The sequence below is a fragment of the Anomalospiza imberbis genome, chromosome 8, assembly GCF_031753505.1.
Source record: "Anomalospiza imberbis isolate Cuckoo-Finch-1a 21T00152 chromosome 8, ASM3175350v1, whole genome shotgun sequence".
In the NCBI taxonomy this organism is placed as follows: Eukaryota; Metazoa; Chordata; class Aves; order Passeriformes; family Viduidae; genus Anomalospiza; species Anomalospiza imberbis.
In genome coordinates this window covers 14,940,767-14,964,196 of record NC_089688.1, presented here as the reverse complement: position 1 = coordinate 14,964,196, position 23,430 = coordinate 14,940,767, and the positions used below count along the sequence as shown (strand labels likewise).

Genomic DNA, 23,430 nt, shown 5'->3' with positions numbered 1-23,430 from the left:
AAGGACACTTTTCTCACACCTGAACTCTGAAGTATTTGTGGTGATGTCTTGCAAAACCCCTACCCAACAGCACAAAGCAAAAAGTCACTGTTTTCACTGTTGCCACTTCCTCTCTTGTCAAGGGAGAACAACAGACTGGTCCTGTGCATACAGGCCCCTTGGTGCTGGGTAAGGACATCAGGGACAGGTGCATCAGTAAAATGCAGCGGTTTTCTATCAGGCAAAATGAGGGAAGAATCTAGTGAAATTTGTTCACTATAGATAATAATTCAAAAAAACAGGTAAGGAGGAATCAGGCACTTCACTCTTCATGACTTACAGAAAGAGGTATTTAGTCCCTGAAGTGCTTTGAAAATCCCCATTGATATAATTAGTGCAAAAATGCTTCAAATAACAACCAACACAAAAACTGGAGGGGCAGCAAGGCAAGAGAAGAACACAAGTCCATTCCAGGCTATCAAGTACAAAGACATCACTTTGCTTTCACACAGGAAAGCCACAGAGCCAGGACACAGGAAGACCTTTGTTCTCATCAGTACAGCTGCTCTCATGGTCTCAAGCACAGAAGCTGGGAGGTGACCAGCAGAAGGAGTCCAGCAGACCCCTCACCTTTTGGGGTTTTATTTTTGTTTACTACAAACCACAAGACAGCCTACAAAAAGAACTCCCCAACTTCCTCTTGATATTCATGCCCATAGGCTTTGAGGTAGGATTTCCAGGAGTTCCTTCTTCCCTCTCAAGCCTCTCCTTACAGGGAAGAATTTATGTCAAACAATAAAGCTGTGGTACTCAAACTTCATTTTATTCCGCCTTTGCTTCCCTCAGTACTAACCTCCTTGCTATTCCTCTTTCAGGCACTTTTTATACCTCAGTTTTGCCAGGCTCTAAGAAAGTGTTCCATGATCTGCTTGGCTTTTTACCAGAGCCTCCAACCCACTCCACCATGCTGATCCCCACCACAAAACCACCCCTCCAATGGTCCCCCACCATTCAGTCTTCTCACTGGGCTCCATGCTTTCCATAGACTATGGCACAGAGGAGTAAAGGACCGTAATTTAAGCTATTATTTTACAGAATACATCCCCATACTTTTTATTAGGCCTTGACAAAGACAAGCTCCTTCACTCTATCTTCCCTCTACTCCACTGAAAATATCAGCATTACTAGAAGACATCATTTCCCACCCTCTGCATTTCCCTAACAAGTGTCAATGTTCTAGTGCCCACTGTGATGCTTTCCCTTCATAACCCTCCAGTAGCCCCAGACAGGACTGTGTCCCAGGCAGTGAAGACAACGAGGTGTATGAGCACGTCAAACGTCACTTTGCACAGAAGCTGGGGCCTGCTGCAGGACGCCAGGTAAGACAGTGCCATGTTTTGGATGGCTTCTACACCCATGCAGGTACTCAGCAAGAAAGTGCCCTTACGTCATAGGCTCCGGCTTTGATCTGCTGATAGAGTTTGTGCTGATCTTCATCCCAAAAGGGAGGGTACCCCACTAGTAATATGTACAGAATCACTCCTGGGAGGGAGAGACACAGATACACTATGGTTAGGCTAATGTGCCATTTATTCCTTCAGCCCCTCTTCCTTCCCTCTTGACAGTCCCCAAGGCAATGATTTCTCCATATATTCATTTGCCATCATATTTAGTCTTCTGAGATAGCAAAACACAGTACAAATCTGTCATCTGCTGGACCTCACCCTGGCAGTTCATGTTCGGCTCTTAACGCCAGTGTCAGGAGCTAGAACGAGCTGCACAATGTCCTTCTAACCCTCCTCTGGCTACCATGGCTGGCGAGCCACAACTCCCAGCTGCTCTCAGAGTAAGATGAAGCCATATCTCCTAGGGTTCCTGGGCAGCAAGGGATGTTTTAGGAAGGACTCTGTTTTTAGATGCTTACTGTGCATGGTGTTTGGACAAAAATGACACTGACAAAGCTGACACTCCTGGCCTGCAGAGAACCATTTAGTCCATGTCAGGCAACACTGATATCATAAATCTTTAAACTTATCTGTCCCAGATACATTAACACTTACTTCTTTTGTCTTAAAAAAACCATTCTTCTTCAGTATTTCATCTTCTACATAGTTAGTGTAATAGGAAATTGCTACACTTATCTAAACAACTGACTCTGCAAAGCATAGACAGGTCCTATCTCTTGAGTATCAAACATCTGACAGATGGCCCAAGGAAAAGATTAGGAGCCAGAATCAAATGAGCTCAGGCTCCAGTATTCATTCCATCTACACAAGGTGCTTATCCTCAATTGTGCCTTCATGTCTCCACCCAGTAAGAATAAGCACTCTGCACCCTCCCAGCAACAGGCTACATGGAATCACTCTTTTACATGGAATGATGTTGTTTAAGTGTAAAACATTTTGTCAAATCTTACCACATGCCCATATATCCACTGGTTTTCCATAAGGATCTTTTCTTAAGACTTCAGGGGAGAGGTAGCCTGGAGTACCAGCAAACCCTGCCAGAAAATGGACGACATGAAGTACTTACAATACCCAAGCAGAAGAGAGCTTGTCATATCACAAAATCCACTAGTGGTAACTAACAAATTCCAAAACTTGTCTCTCCCACTCTTCATCTCTTATTTGCTAGAGCTGTCTCTTGGTAAACCAACAAAAAGAGGCAAGAAACCCCAAAATAAAACAGAAAATCAGATGGTATGCAGTGCCTGTGCATTGCAAGAAAAACAGACAAGTAAGAGAGACCATGTCAACCAGCTGGGCACAAACCTGTATGCCAGGCCTTATATCCTTGTTACATATAATGGCCTGGAGTTTGAAAACACAAGACACAAATGGGACACATCTGACTGCCGACTGATACGGGGAAACCCAGAGAAGAAGTAGTTTTTCCAGAATCTCTGCAGCATTGCAGAGTATCAGAGCTGATTTTTAACCTGAAAAGGTCTCATTTCTAATTATGTTTTAGCTAAACAAAGATAAGGTCAGATCCAAATGTGCCTGAGGAAGGCTAGGTCAAATGCATTTCTGTAAAGTGACCAAACAAAATTCCAGATGTCTACACTTCTAAGCAGTAGGGAAGTTCAGATCAGGGTCTAAACTTAGCAGCTGCATTCATCTCTGACACTAGCCTCTACTGTAAACTGAGAAGAAAAATAGAGAAACACATAGCGATCTGTTCTTTCTTTATTAGTTTTTCCTCTATTGCACCTAGGCTTGAGCCTAAGACCCAGAGGCTGTCATGCTTGGCAAAGAAACAGCCAAATACAGAGAAGTGTGCTGGAAGAGCTGAGAGAAAGTACTCAGGAGGATGCAACTCAACCAGCCACCAGAAAACAGGGGAGCAAAGCTGGGAAAGCTCAAACAGTCTTACCAAACCAGGCCTGCTGCTCTCCCTGGACTTCTATAGCCAGTCCGAAGTCGGCCAGTTTGACAGCAGCACCCTTACATTTACTCGCTAGTAGTAAATTCTCAGGCTGAGGAGAAGAAAGAAAAAAGAGAGTAAGAATGAAAGACTGACATCCTTATTAAAACCTCTCACCTAGTATCCCCATCACTAAATTGCACCTGCTGACTGAATTTAGCATGCAGTACTACACCTGCTCAGATGAAGACACAGCAACAGCAACAAATGGCCTAGACCTAGAGCGGCAGAAAATTGTCAAGTCTAACACAAATCCTCTGGCTCCTCTGTGGGAGACAGAGCGTCTTCCAACCCAGCCCATACATTACATGCTGACACCAGAGGGCACTGGCAGTACAGTTCCTGCAGCACTTAAGCCAAAATTCTATTCTGCCCTCCTCAAAGAGGATAACTGGGAGGAGGGGAAAGGGAAGCGGGGAAGAAGGGAGGGACAATGCAGGAGATACAATCTGCAGTGATGTTTCTCCCCTTGAACATTAGACAGTCCCCAAGGCACTGAAAAAGTAAATATGATGCTAATAAGGGCTGCCAAATACACTGCTGTAATGTGGGAAGGCATCATCTGGCTAGGCAGTAGTTTTCATCCCTTACAGAAAAAGCCCCAAACTGGCATAAGCAGCACAGCAGTGAGTATTCTTGTAAGTAATTCTTTCCTACACATTTACAGCAGCATAAAATATTCTGTCTTGCTACTGCTGCCATCACCTCTACAAGAAGCAACCATGTCACTTTTTCCATGTGCCAGGAAAGGGAGACAGACTTTTGACCCTCACATTTCCACCTTGAATGAATCTCACTCAAAGCATAATTCTGTTATGTTCCAGCAGAGGACTTCAGAAGAAGGCTTTACACAGCTCCAAAAACTGGACTGAGAATTGGCAGCTTCCTCTGAAGCACCAGAGCAGCTAGTTACATGGGACCCCTTGAACCCCAAAGCCTTTAAGGTGATGGCTATTATGGCTTTGCTGGAAAATCAACTTGAAGATAGGCAGGTCAAAACAAATAAGTGTTTTCTCATCCTATCCTCATCTTTTATGCAATTTTATATCAAGTTGATTTTTTAACTGAGCAGGATAGAAGCCTGGAAATCCAGAAACAGGAGCTTGTCTCAGTTTAACAAATCTGATAAAGGCCTTTTTTACACCCTGCTCACTATTTTCACCCCATAGCCACTCTTTACCCCTGTTCTGCCTGACAGGCACAAGGTGCTTTGCTCACTCATCTGTCCTAAAGTACTGGGCATGTGCCTACTTCTGCTTTGAATGAAAGGAGAAAAGCCTTCCTCAACACAGTCCTTGCCATAAGCAGCATGGAAGGAAGGACAACTGGGTCTCAATACATTTGGATGCCAGTGGCTTTTCAGTATATGGCAAGAAGAAGAGATTGTGGCAATCAAGTTACACTCATGAAAATTCACCACTATAAACAAGACCCTAAAGCAGAAGATCAATTAAATATTCTGAAAATCCCTCTCAACTCCAGATTGCACCTAGACTTAGCTTGACTAAGACCAACATTTAAGACAGACTTGTGCTAGTTAAGCACTTTGTACCTCTATTTTAGAAGCAAACACCTTAAGGCCAATGATGCTTATCCATGTGCATGTTTACCAGCATATGGGTTGTCTCAGGTTTCACATACTTTTTGGTGAGGATGTGAATGCACTCCCTAATTTCTTACAGTCCCTATAGGCAGATCAACATTTGACATTCTTTAATAGCTTTTTTAATAGCATTCTTTAATGTCAGCCAAAAGACAGGCTTATGAGAGTGAGGTGCAAAAGACAAAACTTTACTTGAAGCAGGCTCTGCAGTTATTACACACTGACCCTGAAGGCCAAGCTTTTGGAGAGGAGCTAAATATTAAATAAAAAGCATAGGAACTTTCATTGCTAAAAGGAATGGTTACTCTTCAGGCCTGGATAGTTTCAGTCAACCAGAGCAAGCAACATTAACTACAGAGAAGAAACATTAACTACAGTAGGGAGTGTCTAGAAGCTGATAAATTCTGAACAAGTTGATAGCTTTCCTACAAACAAAACGTTTGGAAGGAAATCAGATTATATTTGAACACAACAAAAGCTTCTTCTGTACTGGAAAACATTGATTTTCATAGACTCCCTAATTTTGGGCAGCAGTGCCTCTTGGATGTTACTTTCTCAGGAGCTGGTGTTGGGTCTAATCAGGAGCAGCCACAGCCCACAGTAGATCATTTGTATTTTTTCACAGTGTAGTGAAGCAGAAGGTCAAAAGTGTTGCATAGGAGTTTGTCAGAAACACAAAGAGTTCTCCACAGATCAAAACACCAGAGGAACACTGCCACCAAGCTTGCAATGTGCTTTTACCTTGTTCTCTGCAAAATATTTTTCTACTTTCCCCCTTGTACATTGTTTAACAAGCCCAAACCAACACTAGCAGCAGGTGTCATCCTGCATTAATTTAACTGGGCTGTTGGTGACCATCACCATTGCCACTTTAGACAGAGAAGGCTCCAGGGCACGCAGATTTTCCCACACAAATCTCTTCATGTTGGAGCCTGCCCAGCTCCCAGCACAGCTGCCCAGTTTGGGGAGTTTAGGTGACTCCACTGGGGAGGCTTAGGTGCTATAAATGTGTTATAATGCGTCAAATGATTGATTCATCCAGTCTTTAACTGGCCAGCAGTTTTGGTTTTAGATTAAAAGTGCTTCTACTGATGAGAGAAGAAAGAAATAACACAAAAAATTCTTGTTGAACATCTCTGTCCTAGCGCAGTGGCATGTATTTGGCAACACTGCAGAATAAAAATATACATGCTCTGTGCAGACAAACTCATCCTGGCAGATTGAACAAAGATTGCTCCAGGTCTCTAGAGATCTCTTCAATCACAAACTAGAAAGTGTCCTTCATTATAATGAACCCTACCCAAGTTTCTCTGGAAGCATACTTCTCTCCAAGATTCACAACTACCACATCCTGGAGCTGCCTAAGAGAGGCTGAGAACTGGCAAGGTTCACAAAGACTGAAAACTTCCTTGGGAGTTCAGCACACCCTCTAGCCCTCTAGAAAACTCTGAAGAAGCAAATTTGTGCTTCAGGAACCCCTGAACACAGTTCAAATAAAAAATAATAATAATTTAAAAAAAACCCACAAAAAAACCAAAAAACAAAACCAAACCCAAAAAAGCCCACACAAAAATCCCTGCAACACAATATTCCTCTTCCAATGATCCCCTGGCTGCTCTCCTTGGACTACAGCACAGAGGAAACATTACCTTCAAGTCCCTGTGCACGATATCATGCTGGTGAATGTGATTCACACTCTCCAGTATCTGATGAATACAGTGGCTGCAAGATAAAAGGGAGAGACACACAAAGTTACGCACACACATTTAACATCTCATCTCATCATACTTTGTATAAAAGTACAAACTTTTATATTTGTACTAGGGGGCATTCAAGTGCTCATGCTGAATCTCTTCATCACGACCAGTGGATGCCACAGCTCAGCACCATCACAGCTGAACAAAACCAGCCCCCCCAGCAACAGGATGCCAAACATCCTTTCTGTAGCAGGACCACAAAGCCTCACTCCTACCTCCCATCATTTCCTTCCTTCCCTTCCCATCATACTAAGCCTCTCACTTGTTCCTTCAGCCAACAGTGCCCACCCCACACAGAACAACCAAGGCATCTGAGTGTCTTCAAACAGCAGCTGAAATTGTGCAAGCAAGACCAAGTTGCTCCAGGAAACATTCCACTGGACTAGTCCCGAGTGAAGAATAAACTTTGGGAAAGCAGCAGCCTTCCCCAGAAAATTCAGGATGACGACGCCTGGGCGCCTGCCAGTTTGCAAAGCTTTCAGAGCAGCATCTCAAGCACTTTATATACACAATGTGCACACACACCCGCTTGCTGGGTGCCTTTTAAGTACAGATCCCACTTAAGGGGTTAGTAATCTGAAAAGCAGACTCATTCCGTTAAGTGCAGCGTGCTGCACTCCCCCAGCTCACAGAAAACCCTCTCTGCCATTCCCACTGCCGTAAACCACAGGGACAAAAACAAGATGTTATTTACACCTGTCACATAACAACAGCACAGTCCACCCATGGGTGAGATTCCGGGTTGGAACTATCTCTTCCACTAAACTCTTACTTGGCTCCCAAGGGTGAATCTGGAATGGAATAGGGATTTTGACAACTATAGCTGGGCAATAAGCATGCAGATGTGGACAACTCAGAGAGATCTATGTCCTCACTGTAGGATCTCTCAGACCCTTCACTGACTTCTACAAATCTCAGAGGAATAAATTTGAAATTGTTGAAATATTTGAAAGAAAATATTTTTACAAATATTTGAAAAGAGGCTACAGGAAAAGATGGGAAGAGGGTGAGGAGAGGAAGAGGAGAGGAGGTACAGCACTGTGTATTTGCTACCCCCACCCCTCTGGAGCTGGCAGTACGATCCTCAGGGTCAGAATCCATGAAAATCTCCCTGCTCCCAAAACAAAAATGTATAATTAGAACAGAGCTGAGTCTGAGCGAGAGAGATTTTCTGGCCAAAAATGGCAAAAGTGTGAGGTGTCCCAGGCGAGCCAAACACGGCAGATTGGCACAGACCTCGCTCCCTCGCTCTCTCAGACTGCTCTGGAATTCAGCACAGCATGGGGAGAGAAAGGGAGGAGTTTCACTCTGTCATCTTATGGGCATTTGGAGACCTGACCAGCTGACAGTCAGAGGGCTGAGCACCCTAAGGAGAGCTCACAGAGCAACAGATAGTCCTCCTTTTCCCCTAACCCTGCCATAATTTTCCCGAGCAGTGTCAGTCACTGACAGCTTTTGAGCACTTCAAGGAACAGGCACTAGCAAGAGGAGCAGGGGAAGGATTGTGATTGATAACTTCAAAACTTCCCAACTTCAAGGCAGAGTGGCATGATTGACTGTGTATTCCTCTGAGATGCTGTGCCTACAAGATCTGTACACCCCACTGAAAACATCTATGGGGCTCTCAGACCTCTCTGCCAGGAGCTCCAGCAGAGCTGATGAGTTCACTGGCCTTCCCAATCACCAGCTGGTTCCTGGCAGAGCACACAGGGCAGCGCCTCATTTGAAAGCCTGCAATGACCAGAAGACAGACACTGTAAGTGAACCATGGGGAAAGCAAATTAAGTGCCTGCAGACTCCATTAGCGGTACCTACACCAACACCCCAGGTCACGCTCTCTTTCCTTCCCTGCATTCAGTGTCATCGTCCTGAAAGTACTGCCTACCAAGCTCAACCTGCCACAGTACCCACTACTTCCTTCTTATTCCTCTCTTCTCATGGCTCCCCTGATTTCTGCTTCAGCAAGGGTTAATATGGGATAAGAACATGACTGGGTGTTCAGTCAGCAGGGTGAAATACCACCACTGGGCCACTCCGAGGCCATGCCAAAGCAGAATAGGAGTGGCCTAATCCCAGCTTTGATTCCAGATGCTGCATGTCCAGCAGATGGATGGGTCAGACAACACTCTGAGCTACTGCTGCACATAACATCCACCCTGCATAAACAGGGACATGCATGTGCCACTTCAGGAAACTCACATGTGGGAGAGAGGGGACACATTCAGGAACAGAAGGGCATAACTCCAAATTTTTTAACATTAAAATATGAAGGTTGCTCTCTCATGTTGTGCCTTCTGTCACTGCACTGACCAGCTGACTGTCAGAGAGAGCTTCCACAAAAACACAGCCTTGAAAGCCCCCTCTCCTCACTGCCCTGTAAACCATTACCTAGACACAGGCAAATTGAGTGGATCTGCCCAACAGCAGCGGCACATCACTGGAAACCATGCTAGAAAAAGAAAGCCAAGCAGGCAGCACCCTCACAGCTCTTCTTTATGTTTGTTCAGTAAGGACACACTGTCACCACCTACAAAAAAGGCCAGGTAGACAAAGCTGCTCTTTCTCCCAGCAAAGAGCACAGAATGTGCAAGTGGCAGAGACAGCAGTGTCTGCAAGTAGGCAAGGTCTATAGCTATACTGAGTCAGGCTGTCTGGTGACAATTAAGTTCATGCTAATAGCAGAAAGAGGATTTGTTTTATCCAGACAAGGGGCAAGAGTGTTAGAACAAAGCCACATGCAGATCAGCAGTCAGGAAACTCATTCCACTTGTACATGTACATGGAACACGCATGCAAGGGTCTGGAAACAGCCTTACCTGGCATCTGCTTCACTGTAGTATTCTCTAGCAACAATATCTTCAAAGAGCTCCCCTCCAGTAACCCTGGATTGCAAAAGAACAAAGGATGTTACAGAGCCCGTGCTCGTGCAGTTAAAGGCTGCACAGGATGCATATGGCCACCCACCTGGGCCCTTTGCCACAGCCTACACGGGATGCTGCCTTACAGGGGAACCAGGGCAGAGCTCCACCACCATGGCACCAGCACTGCTATATCCACACGACTGAGCCCCTGGACTGCATTTTACCAGCAGTGTAGAGCACACTGTTGACACACTGCGCACGAACTGCCAACACACCTCTGCTGAGCGTAGTGTATGCTGAGCTTGGGAAGGACAGCCCTCCTCTGACCCCCGCTGGGCTGCCTCAGAGGCAAAAATCAAACTGTCTCCATACACAAGACAGACATTCTTTGCCATCCCACACTTACACCTGGTGCCAGGAGCCTTCCTGGTCTGTCTCCACCACCTAGTCAATGGATTTTTATCAAATAGGCCAGAGGTATTTACAGGTCTCAAAAGAGAAAGGGAGAATTATACTAATGCAGGTGCTTTTTATTCCACTTTTAGTCAACCACCAACGTGCCTGCATCACTGGTGAAGCATCAGAGACAGACACTTACAGATCAAAGACGAGGTAATGGAAACCTTCTTCTGAAATACTGTCATGGAGTCGCACTGCAAAAACATAATCAAGAAGTGAAGATTTAAAGAGCAAATACGACACTTCACAAATCAATCTCATGCACACAACCAAGTTCTCCCTCAACCTACTCAGTCTATTAATTCCCCATGCCCTTTACTCTGTGTGCTCCCTTAGTGACCTATTTTCTTCCGTTATCTCAAAGGAACAGATGGGTGTCCTGCACATACATTTACCCCTCTCCAGCGTCAAAACAAGCTCCAAGTATTTTTGACCTCCTGTTCATTCTTCCTCTCTAATATTTCAGTACCCTCCTTTCATATCTGCCAACATTTTCCTACATGGCTCATATTTTGGCATCTCTCCCAATCCATTATTTCCTAAAACAAACCTTTTTCTGAGTCCCGAAACAAGCCCTCAATCCATAAATTGACTTCTGATTCTACCTGCGTGTCAGTACCATTGGCCTCCTTTCTGCCATTTATCTGTAAGGCTCAACAATGTTCTCTCTTCTGTTATTCCCTTTTTCTCACTCCATTCTGACTTACACTGCAAAAATTCAGAACCAGTTTCTTGACTCATTTTTCTGACCTGCTTGTTTCCCATGACATATTTGATCACATTCCGCTTCTCAAAATTTCATCCACCTTCAGCTATCCCTCCTTAATTCTGCTCCTATTACCTAAATTAACTTTCATCTTTTACTGTTCCATGTCCCAGGCCCATGATGGGCCACTATCCCCTGATATTTTGGGATCTCTGAGGTTCTGTTCTCCCCTTTCCCCATGTTACACACAGGCAATAACTACTGTATCTATGCATTCAGCACAGTGCCATTTCTTCCTGTCTGAATCAAAATCTCCATTTCTTTGACCATTCTTGGATACCTAGGCACTGTTGTAACCCAAGAGGAGAAACTTCATATGGATAAAGAAACCAGACTTTTTGGTTTTTTTCCTCTGCTGCAGAACATCACTCTTTTCCCTGCCAATCAGTCACAAGTTAGCAATTCTCTTTCACTCAGTTCCTAAGCCTTCACATCCTGACTAGAACAAGATGTCTTCTTCACATGACCATCTATAATCTTTGCCTATTGATTCACCCAAGTAAAGCAACTAGCTGAGACAAGACCAGGTCTCAGTCACTTTAACACCTTGTAATTGAGTATTGACCAAAATAGCGTTGACCGTTCTCATGGTTACAAGAAAAATCTCATTATCCTGCTCTGTCACCTCAATGTTACCTTTGCCTCTCTTCCCTATCTTCCATTCTCTTCCCCATACAACACAGGTGACCTGCCTTGATTTTCCCAGCATCATGATTTTCTCTCTGTCAGTATCAAGAAGTCAGTTTGCACTGCTTATCAGTGCATGACATCAGCTACCATCATCACTGTCTTGGGAAGGTTTCAAACTAGCACTGGGCACGTATGGAACAGCTTTTGCACATGTTGTTAGTGCTCTTCTTTACTCCTCCTTGCAACTCTCCTTTGTTCAGGCATCCTTCCATGTGCATGCAAACACACTCAAACCCAGAAGAGAGAGTAGCACAGATGTGCAGAGACCACTGCCAGTACCCTTCCTCAGAGGATTTAATTCTTTCCTTGTTCTTTTTGCCTGTTGATTCCCATATTTTTTCTCCCTTTATCTAAAAGCTCTCTGTCCTGGTCCCTTGGCTAGTTTCCTTTCCTTAGCATTTCCCCATATCTAATTGCAGGGGTTTGGGAGGAGCACTCCATCCAGCAAAATGCTGCGAACAAGCCAGTACAGCATTCAGGTGCAACATGCTGTTCCTAATGCGTGAGAACAGACACATCACCCTGACCAACTATGTCCTGTAAATCACTTGCTGCAAACAAAAAATTCTTCCAAATAAGCAGTTTTAGTTGTGTTTGTAATAACTTTATTGTAACACTAATTTGTGTTTACAAGAAAATTTGCCTCCTGAGCACTTGGCAGAAAGCAGCAGAGGTGGCATTACAAAAACACAAGTGAGAAGAAAGGTATTTCCTAGGAGAGATTTCCATTCAAGATTGGAAACAGGATGGAAAGCAGCTGAAAAAGACACTTGGACTTCCAGTGCAGGGCAGTTTTCACTCCAGTGAAGACTGCTTGAGGTGAAACCAGGACAAAAGCACATCAACAAGAGCTGAAACCCAGAACACAGGCAAAAGTCTGAGGAGAGACGTTATGAACAGATGGAGAAACTTCAAGGAAAGCTGAATGTACTAAAAAGGTCATGTTTGGTGATGCTCAGTGGGCATGAAAAAGCATTCTCCTTCCTCTGGCACCTGAACGGTCACCAAAGCACTACAAGAAACACCAAGCACAGAGGAGAGTGCCACGAGTGATATCACGATGGAGGAGTACAGCCACCAGCATGCTGAGAACAGTGGCCTTGAAGAAGACATGTAAACATGTTGGCAGGTAGAAGTGAGGAACAGTGAATGATAAACTTTGATGCAAAGATTCGGGCAGCAAATTACATCAGAAAATAAAACACAAATGAGCTGATTGGTGCTATTGCTTTGTCTCAAGGAAAGCAATTTTGTCAGCTACATTATGAAAAGGGAAGGAAGTAGCAATTCAGCTGGCAGAGACTGGCAGAGGCAGCAAAAAAGAGCCTTCAAGGACAGTAAAACACTACTTGCGTCCTTAGGTGAGGAGCCATGACAAGACAACAGAGACAGTTCATAAATACTGACGTTGTGCACCACCCTAGGGCTGCACAGCAAAAGAAGGCCTTGAAGGCAGGACACAGGTCATTAACTCAACAAGGGAGCTGCCTCCTCACAACAGCCCACAATGATGCTGGAATAAAATCTGCCTGGGATTTCATCTGCTGAGGTAATGAAGCTCAGGGAGTAATGGTAGAACAGCAAAATTCAGAAAAGCTGTAGGAAAAATTACACTGGGCACCACCACCTTGCACAGGAATAATGAGTGACAGCTCAGAATGGCAGGCTTTAAGTGTGAAGTGGGACAGCAATAAGGGGAGTCAGAAAGGATCAAAATAAAAGTCTGAATACACCAAAACTCTTGTGACTCTCAGTTCCAGCCCTAACTTCACACTTATGCGAAGAAACAAAACCAATACACAGTAGCAGAACAGAAATAAAACCTGGAATCCTTTCACCCTAAACTTTTACTTACCTACCCTCCTGCAGAGCCACAAGAGCTTTCCTGACTAGCAAGGAGTCTGCAATGGACAGCTCTGAGGCCATGGTTCACTCTGCCTACATGCAAAGTTAAAACGCCCTGCTTTCTACTACAGTGCTAACATCCCTAACTGAGGGATGATTAGCTTAAAAACATGACCTGCCTTTTCCAAAACTATCCAGCTAGTCCATGAAATGGCAAATATTCAGAAGTAACTGAATGATAGAAAATATTTTAAAAGTCTCTGTGCCTCCTCTTCACTTTGGTGGTTGTTCACAAATATGATCCACATTGTGTGAGTATTCACCTTGAAGATACACAAACATAAGAAAACATCTGATACCTTCACCATCCAGACAGTATAGAGCCCTCTCTGCCTAAAGGTAACCTGTGCAAATGTCCTTCACCTGAAGGTAAAACACAGGTTCCCGAATGGCCAGTTCCAAGAGCAAAACTCAAGGCTGTCCTCTGTTCAGATGTTTCAAACATCTTCCCATGAAAAGAGGATCCCATTTCTTCCACAGGCTGCTGGTCCTGACACACTGTCTAACAGCTCCTTTACTACCACAAGTTCAGCTTTAACACAGTGGTTGAGCAGAGCCCACAAAAGCTGCTCATATCTGTTAACCTGTTGACAGAGGTTACAAGAGAGTGAAAAGTATAATTATATGGAGACAGTGGAGGGCAAAGTACTCCCGAAACCTGATTATCCAAAATAAGAAAAACAGAGAAATAAAACCAAAAGTATTCATCCAGTTAAGCTTTTCTTTAAAAATATTACAGTACTCTTTTTTTTTTTCCTCTCATCAGGGGGCCAGTGATGCATGTGTCTAGCACGGTAGGCTAGATAAATGCACACATCACAAAAGAAGTCTCAAGCTGCAGCAAGAGAGAAGTTGTACAACAGTAACAGAGTGTCTTTCAAAATACAACCAAACTAAAAAAAGATCAGTATTTGCCAAGGAAGCTCATCTCACTCTGTTCACCAGAAGATGAGGTGGATTATTTCTATTAGCTGATTCTGTTACCAAGAAGCAGCAATTCAAACCATATTTCCTTCCTAGCCAAACACTTTTAACACAGGGATTCTTTTAGATGTAGGAAATTAGACCCTGCCAACACCACTCACAGCTGGAGTCACCTGATGACTCTTCCCATTCAAAGACCTCTGGTGCACGTACTACAATGGTTAGGTTCACAAGAACAGACACAGAGGGGAGTAGGGGAGTAGGGGAAAGAAAACAGAAGCAATTCAGACAACAAGGCACTAAATCAATTACAGGATATGGTGAAAGACTTCACCCAAAGTTTAATTCAGGAGGAAAAAAAGGTCCCATCCACACAAAAAATCAAAGAGGTTTTGTAGAGTTCACAAGCACATCTGATTTTGTAATACTGGTAAGTCTTACAGATAACTTTCGAAACAATACCTAAAAAACCACAGAGTACTAGTAAGCACTGCCAGAACAAATGCTGTCCAAAGAAGCAGCATCAATTACAGACTGGTAGGTAGAAACCTTTTCAACAAAACCAGCTGCTCCCTCAGGAGAAAGTGTGCATCACCACTTGGATGATATTGCCAATAAGCACATAGATTCTGGGAGGAATAAGCAGTGGTTTCAATACAGCATCTTGACGAAACAATGTTTTCAGCAAGCACAAAGAAAGCCTAATGGGTTTTTTTAAGTATCTCCTGAATCTGGTACTGCAGTGGTGCTCCACCAAGGGTGATGAGGCGCTACTCAAAGCTGTCCCTCCAATTTTAAATGCACACATGTAACTACACTGTTAAAGGGCTGTGAGGCATCACAACACACAAGACACAACCTAGCTAACTGCTTGAAGCATCATTTTCTTCCCTCAGTCTTCTCTCCAGCCTTAACCTATGTAAACTGATTTTACTGTACAGGGAGCATCTCCCACAACACTGGTCTTTTGGAAAAGTAACTAACAGCAGAAAAACAAAGATACCAAATGGCTCTCCTTCCCCAAAAACTCAGATCTTCAGCACACCCTGCAAGTTAGGGCAAGATATTCCTGTCTTGTGTGGGTGTGTGTGCAAGGTCTGAGGCCCTAACGCAATCCAGAGCATTTGCAAAGAGCCTGATACCACACTGAGTGGCTCAAGGGGACGTGCTGCGGTTACTGAACCTAACAGCAGCTGTGGACCGGAGTTCAAGCACTTTCGAAGAACATCTGCTGTGAATATTACTTTTCCCTGCCTGCTGTCTTCAGAGTCTCACTGGAACTCTTGCCTCAAGAACAGAACTTCAAGCTGCTACTTCAAAGTGTTCCAAAATCCTTGTGCACTTACTTTTTTTATTTTACAAAGAAATAATACTGATAAGCTATTATATTAATGAGAGAAAATTAGGCATTTTAGTAAAAAACAGCAATGCAGTAACAGTCATGCCACATGGTTTGCATTCCATGCCTGAATAAAAGTGACCCTGTACAGGCAGCCTCAGCTCTCTGATGCCTGAGTGCGATACAAACCAACTGAACATAAGAGGAAAATATTCTTCATAACAAACTGCACCAGCCTAACAACAAATGCAAATTGCTGCTGAGTCACGCAAAGCAAGACTCTGTGAATGCAAAAGTTGAAGTGAATCATGAAGAAATCAGAAAAGAGCTATCCAATTTTATAAAAATCCACCCGAACTACAAGAACGTAAGACACTGAAAAGCAACAGACATCTCATCTTAAAAAGGTCATATCTAAAAGGCTAATTGGTATTGGGGTCACAAACACAGAATATGCCTAGCCTAGCTTTGACCCACATCTCCCTTTCACTCTGTCCAGTGTGCTGAATATTATTATCTTTTTACTCTTACGTCAAGCACAAGAGGCCAGGAGGATTTATGCCTGCCACATAAGCCCCAGGATGAACATTCCCTGTATCCCATATCCACAGGAAACAGCAGAGCAGAGCTGTAGAGGGGCTTAGCCCATGGGTGGGGCAGGCAGGCTCTTGTTGACACAGGGCCATTTCAGGCAACCTGTGGCAAGTAAATATTTTAAAGCAAAGAAGTTTCCAAAGTTGCAACAAAAACCAAGTACAGAAGCAGAATTTCACAGGACAATTCCCAGTATTTTCATGCAGCAATCACTCCTCTCTGCTTAGGAAAAGGTAACATGGGATGAAATCTGCTTGCTCCTACATATCAGTGGTCTTTGCCTGTCCTTAGGGAAAGTGTTCAAGTTACAGGTAATCTTATCTGCTAAATCTAGGTTCAGTGGTGCTCTGAAGTGTAAAGCATTTTGATACTATGGGCACATAAAGGACAATATCAGCCAACTACCTCTGCACCAACACACTTCGAGTACTGTGTTTATGCAATATTTAGGGCTCTCAAATTAAGTTGCCAGTGTTGCAGAGCCAATAAAAGACAATGCAGAGGTTTATGGCTGTCTCCTGGGTCATGGTAGTTGCAACACAGGAACTCTTCCATGCAGCCTTGGTAGTGCAAACACAAAAGTGCTCTGGGATCTTCTAGACTGAACCATGTCATTTAAACATCAGCCACTCATTAGGAACAACCACAGCTTAACGTTTCAGCAACTTTCAACCAGACATCAGACATTTGCCAGTATCATGGAGAAATGGAGCAGGTAAGAGATGCTGCAAGAGTTTATTTCAAGACACTCTGCATATCAGAACCAGCAGAATAAAACTGGAGGGTAAAACTTACCTGATGTCCTCTTCCATTGACACTCTGCAACGTGCCAGGAGGTACTGAAGCTATTACAAATACACATGGCCCGACAGACTGCAAACTGAGCACTATCGTCCATGGCAGCACAAGTGACAAGTGAACTGACGCAGATGGCTACCACCCACACTCTCAGCTTCCCCAGCTGCTCACCAGCCCGGGCAGCCAAGATGGGAACTGTCCCACCATCTCCAAGCCTGGCTGTGTGCCAGGACACTTCCTGCACGCTTCACATCACTCAGTATGTCTGTCCCACGAGGAGCCACCACCAACCTGTGACTGCCTGTGAGCTTGGTGCTCAGCTCCCACCCCAGCTGTTTCTCTAATTTAACATGCAGAATTCAGCTGCAGCTGCTCAGGCTGCTTCCAAAAGGACTCTCCTTTTAATTAAAAATTTGCTATTAAAAAGCATTAAATTGTGTAATGCAAATAATCCTCTAGAAATCATCTGTCCCAGCAGCTAATGACCAGCTTTGTCAGAGCAGTAACCAGCAGCAGCAGGACAGTTAGCTAACAGGACATAGCAGGCTGCTGTTCCCCAGCCCCTCAGAAACTTGCTCTCCTTCCTCCTCTCCCAAATCTGACACAGCGAGGTCAGGGTATGCTAGACATATACCAGCTTGCTGTAAACTCCCCAAGCACACCAACTGCAGTTCCAAAGCTTTGGAAAATGGAAGAGAAGTAGTATTTGTTAACACTCTGCTCAGGTTCAGGCAGAACCAAGCTGCTGCAGGCTCTGCAAAGAAAGGCAAGGAACAGTGCTAAGGAAGTATGAAAAGGCCCACAAGCACAGAGGTGGGCTTCCTGTCCCACTCACCATTATTCTTACTGTAACCTTTTTAACTCTCCAGCCTTAAAAAATGAGGCTAAGGTAGTGCCCAGTTGGGAAATTCCCTTATGCACAGAAACTCATAGCCTAGAAAAGAACTGCAGGGAGAACAGTACCTTTCCTGTTAAGAAACCTGTCTTTCTGCAGAAGTAAAAAGCGAGAATAAAAATTTAAAAAACCCACAAAGTATTTTTAAAAAACATTTCAGTGCCAAGTAAATATTCTTTTTCCTTTGATTTTATAATGTCTGTATTGAAAAGCTGAAGTTCAGCACGATACATAACATCTAGAATGCCCTACTTAAACATTAGATGAGCCAAAGGAGTGCATTCACAGGAATATCTCCTGCTCTCCAGATAACAGTGCAATTATGACCATCCAGAATTGTTATTAATAATTTCCTATTACCCACGTAGCAGATAAGCAAAGTACTTCTGATAACCACTAGTATTATATGAGAGCCTTTTCTAAAAACACCCAAAATAATAACAAGCCAAATTCACTGGTGTCTCAAAGAAAATATGCAGAGAACACCCACTTTATTAAAATTAATAATATACAGATAGTGGCCACGACAAATTTTAGATCTCTCCTACAATGCTCTGCATCTTGGCATTTCTGCCATCAGGGATGGATCCACGCAGGCAGGTGTTCCATCCCCAACCCTTGCTGTGTGAACCCGATGTTCTCGGCTCGTGCCTCGCATTGCCCAGGACAGCCACGACCCCCTGGCACAGACGCAGGCTCTGCTCCAAAGGCCGCCTGTGGCCTGCAGGATTCGACCAGAGTGCAGCCGCCCCCTGCTCTGATCAGGCCTGGGGCAGAGGGAGCCCAAAGGAGGCTCTCTCCTTTCCTCAGTTTGGGGGGGAAGGCAGAAAGTAGGGGAATCCTCCTCTGATTTCTGCAGTACCTCTGAGTGCACAGAATCTGGCCCTTATCTCACTATTTATTTTTTAAGGGATTGCTTGCATACAGATAAATCTCACAGCTAAATAGATGAATAACAGAATCTAAATATGTCTCTAGTACAGACCAGAGAGACATACAGAATAAATATATCCCCTGGCAAGGAAAAAAATGTAATTATTACTCCATTCCCAAATTGAGATGGATTACGGAGAAATGGTTTTCTTAAAACCACAGGAAAAGCTATAGGAAGAGGTGGCAGTAAAAGAAGAAAACATGCAGATGTAAATAATACTGAAATAATTAACTGTGAAAATCAGAATGAGACATGACTGCCTGGGGTTTTGGGGAGCATTCCAGCAGGCAAACATGCATGGGCACTCACCTAAATCTCTAACAGTAAAGAGACTAGAAATAACAAATGGTAAATTGCAGCTCAAAGGCTCAAACTTTCCAGCAGGAACTCACTTCAGCTGATAGTCTGTTTGAGGGATTTTTGAGTGTTTGTTGGTGGTTTTTTTTTTTTTTCCTTTTGGCAAGGTAGGAAGAGAGGGTAAAGGCAGGGTAAAGGTGTAAGTCCGAGAATATTATTGTTTGAGCTTCCTAACCCTTAGGAAGCTCAGCAACCTGCTGTCCTCTGAGACAGCCCCATGACACTTCCAAGGAAAAGCTGCTCAGTAACTGAGAAAGTCTCAAAGCGTAACTCTTACTACAAGGTCTTTTTTCCCCCTGCTCCACCTTCCCCATACCATCTCCTCTGCACCAGAAACAGTCCCCCAGCAATAGAAATTGCAGGGCAGCAGATTTACACAGGCAGCCATGCACAGGAGCATCCCACTTGGATACCACTGAGTATCCATAGGGCAGCAATCATGGCCAAAACACTGGAGAATCCCCAGCATTTTAACTATTCTTTGCACATTACATTCTTTCTGTCCCAAAGGCAGTCTGGATGCCTGCAGCCAAATAAAAACAAGGAAATCTGCTGTTTACAGCAAAACACAGCCTACAGTTTTTTTTCTTGTTCACTAAGGAAGCAATTCAAATCTTTTGTTAAGGAAAAGGTGATAGGGAAACATTCCAAATGGCAGCAGGGGGGGAAATACCGAATGCTCTGTAATCAAGACTAGTATGTTAAAACTCACAGGAATGAGTGAACTTGAAGTTGTGGCTGATACCACCAAGACAAGTATGAAGTCTGCAGACGTGATCCACACACCCTCTTTCCCACAAAGGCTCGCTATGAATGTTGTGGGATAATCCAGCTGGGCAGGTCACAGAAGCACAGCATCCTTCTTTCTCTCTTTGCCCCACTTCAGACCTCAGCTGTAACCATCATTTAAGGGCACACAAACTGGAGCCCTTTTCTTATACACATCCATCAAAATCACTCCCACAACTCAGAGGTACTAGGAGGACAGACCACTTGTCAAAGGAAATAAAACTCAACTGGGTCAAAATAAATTCTTCTAATTCACAGGAGATTTCTATACCATTTTCTCCCCATTTCAAATAAGGACATACCCAAAATTGTGGTTTTATGCTGAGAAAAGCCAACAGATAGAAGTTAAAATAAGAAGAATTCAGGTGCAAGCATATTTTGGAGAAGAAGTCTGAAGTAGGAAAAACCTGAAAAGGCAATAATTCTGATAGATGCTGACGACAGCATTTCACCACTGCTATAAATTCCCTCAAAGAAATTAACTCTGAAGCATTCAGCAGATGATACAAAGGCAGAAATCAGAAAAATAATTTGGCTCTGGCTCTTGGGCTACTACCAATCTCTCTTAAAATATGTGTTTTTATTATTCTAGACCTAAGTGCATGCAGTTCTTCACCGCAATGGGCTGCCATGAGCTGGGGCACAATGACCAACCAGAAGTGCTCAGTTCCAACTATGAACAAAAGATATTCAAGACCTTCTTTTGTACAGTTAGATTAAAAATACCTAAGAAGGAGTACAGATCAAGTGGTGACAAATCCAGAGAAGAGGCCCATATTTAGACTGCCATAACAAAGAAAATTTAGGAGAAGGGCAGCACATAACAACCCAGTGGACAAAATCCACACACAGAGCAGACTGAACAAGTCACAACCCTATTGTTGTAGGAGAATGCTAGAAAAGACTTTTCAAAATGATGAATTATTATTTTGATTGAATTTTGCATCATTATTGCTTTGGGAAATAAGACAGGAAAGGTCATGTTTAACATGTTTCTGAAATTCATATTTGCACTGAAGAAACCTGCAGGAAGATTCTAGGGTTCCCAGCTCTGTTACTGCTTTAAACATTTGATGGGTAGCAGGAAGCATGGGAAAAAAATGAATGTTTCACAAGACAGCGTCTGTAGTGGATGAACTACAGGACTTAAAAATCAAATTCAGATTTTCAGACTGACTAAAGTTTTCAACTAAGCAGAAGACCAAAAGAGCTGTTCCTGTAAGCAGGAATTGATATTCAAGACACTGTAATTTTAGCTCTGATCTTAGCAATTGCACAATTTTCAGTGGCACAACCAACAAAGTATCTGCAAATGAAAGGTGAGGGCTGTGAGTGCTCTTATAGAAATCTGCCTCTTTCCAGCATAACAGGGATTAAGGGGGAAGCAGCTGTATCATCAGCTTCTACACATTCACAAATACATCCATGTCTAATGTCACAAGATCTCTATGTAAGTGAATCACTGGAACACTAAGTTGTTCTAGAAGTGGAATTTCCCACACAGCCATAACTCTTGCCAACTTCCACAGGCACTTTATCTCTTTATGGACAGTGGGGTTTTAATGATGTTGTCTTCTGCCTCTTCTACACACCCATATCCTCAGTAATGGATGCCTTTTTTGAAAAGAACAGATCACTGACTGATCTCGATCCAATTCTGTTGAATTTGATGACCATGGCTGGCAAATGTCTCTCTGGGCCAGAATGCAAAGTTCTCTAGGAGTTGTCAGAAGGAGAAAGAACAAACTGAAATTTAGGGAAAGAAGTCCTTACTCTAGTGAAGTCTGACCAGCTACAATGACACATTCCATATCATGCATACCATAAGTCAAAAATCAGAAGAAAATTCAAGTCAACTTTCTTTAGTCCAGACAAAAAAATCCTTATTGCAACACCAAGCTTTTAGAGGGATTACTCCACTGTGATTACCTTGGCCATAATGTGCATCTAAAGACAAGCCAAACACCCAGCTACAGAGCCAAAGCCTGTAATTAGAGCTGATATTTGATGAAGGCATTTTAGGATAACTCAGACAGCAGTCATTTCCAAAAAAAAAAAAAAAAGCAACAGCAAATGGAAATATCACTTCTACTTTGTATCTAGAGGAATCTTTCTTTTATCAGAGTAGCAGTGCTATGGTCAGTGCATTGCAGTTCAGAATCAACTGTCCTGCAGTAAATGCATAAGACCACAAATTCAACAACAGGCTTGCTTTATATCCTGTGTACAGGCAAGAGGGAAAAACAGCCTGCCTCACAGAGTTCTGACTTTCAGTCTTCTGCCCCAGACTCGCTACAGGCTCATGTCCCTGTTGACTTGCTGCAACACAGTTTGCAACAAAAACAGTAACAACAAAAGTTGAAATTTAAAGCAACTGCAAAAGCTGCAGAATTCCTTATGGTTTGTGCAGTGTTACTCACACAGCTCACACTGAGGCAGAACACCAAGCACTCACTCAGAAGAGTTTACAACATGGAATGCCAGTAACTTGGTGATTACTAACTGCTAATACACATTTTGAGGAAAAAAACCCACTATATCAGAACAACATTTCCCTTCTATGACAAAATAACAAGTCCAAGGAACATGGAAGCAGCAATGCATGTAGCATCTGGACTTCAGCAAAGCTTCTGACAGCATCTTACATGCTCTTTCCACAAGCAATTAAGAAAAAAATGTGTATTCAAAACTAGCTGACAACAGTGTATACAACTCATTGAAAAATACTCTAAATTGATCATTGTCAAACTGGAACAATGTATCAAGTGATATTTTCAAGAGTTTGACTGGAGTCCAACAGTATTCAACAGTGTTATTAACTAGCTACATGATTCAATATATGGCACTGTTATCAAAGAGCACGTTACTGTGGGAGCTGCGACCCTTTTACACTATCAGAAGATAAATCAAAATGGTTTTGACAAATGTGGAGAGGCAAACCTCCAAACTGCATTTCTTCTTTTTTCTGTCTTTTTAAATAAAGACAAAGGTAATATACAGGCAGTTCAATCGGGATCCTCTTCTATACAAGAAAAAAAAAAATTTGCTTGCCACAAGTTGTGCAGAAAGTAGTCTGGACCAATAAGGTATCAAAAACCAAATGTGCACCAACAATATATTTAAATGAAAAGCTTCAAAGGTTGATGTACAAAACAAACATCTTTGGTGGGACAGGTGAGCCAATTCTTTCCCCTCTGGACAGCACTGACATGACCTCAGTCATGTCCAATTTTGGGCTTCACATTTCTAGAAAGATATGAAGCAACTGGAGAGAGTCCAGAGAAGAAGGAAGGAGAAAAGGAAAAAAAAATAAAAAAGGACTGGAAGTCTAGAAAATATGACATATGAGAAAAG

The 23,430-nt window shown here is 43.2% G+C and overlaps 1 protein-coding gene across 26 annotated transcripts in view; it reads right to left on the bottom strand.

Moving 5' to 3' along the window:
* Positions 1–23,430, bottom strand: part of CAMK2G (calcium/calmodulin dependent protein kinase II gamma) — a 119,374-nt gene that overhangs the window by 39,751 nt on the left and 56,193 nt on the right. For 25 of the 26 annotated variants that reach the window (XM_068198514.1, XM_068198520.1, XM_068198503.1 and 22 more), the window contains 6 exons: positions 10,225–10,279; positions 9,582–9,647; positions 6,658–6,730; positions 3,355–3,457; positions 2,396–2,479; positions 1,427–1,521 (listed from right to left, as the gene is read on the bottom strand). In XM_068198514.1, the coding sequence (XP_068054615.1) occupies positions 1,427–1,521; positions 2,396–2,479; positions 3,355–3,457; positions 6,658–6,730; positions 9,582–9,647; positions 10,225–10,279 (476 nt within the window). The remainder of the gene's footprint in view (positions 1–1,426; positions 1,522–2,395; positions 2,480–3,354; positions 3,458–6,657; positions 6,731–9,581; positions 9,648–10,224; positions 10,280–23,430) is intronic. The other variant, XM_068198525.1, reaches the window with a different exon arrangement.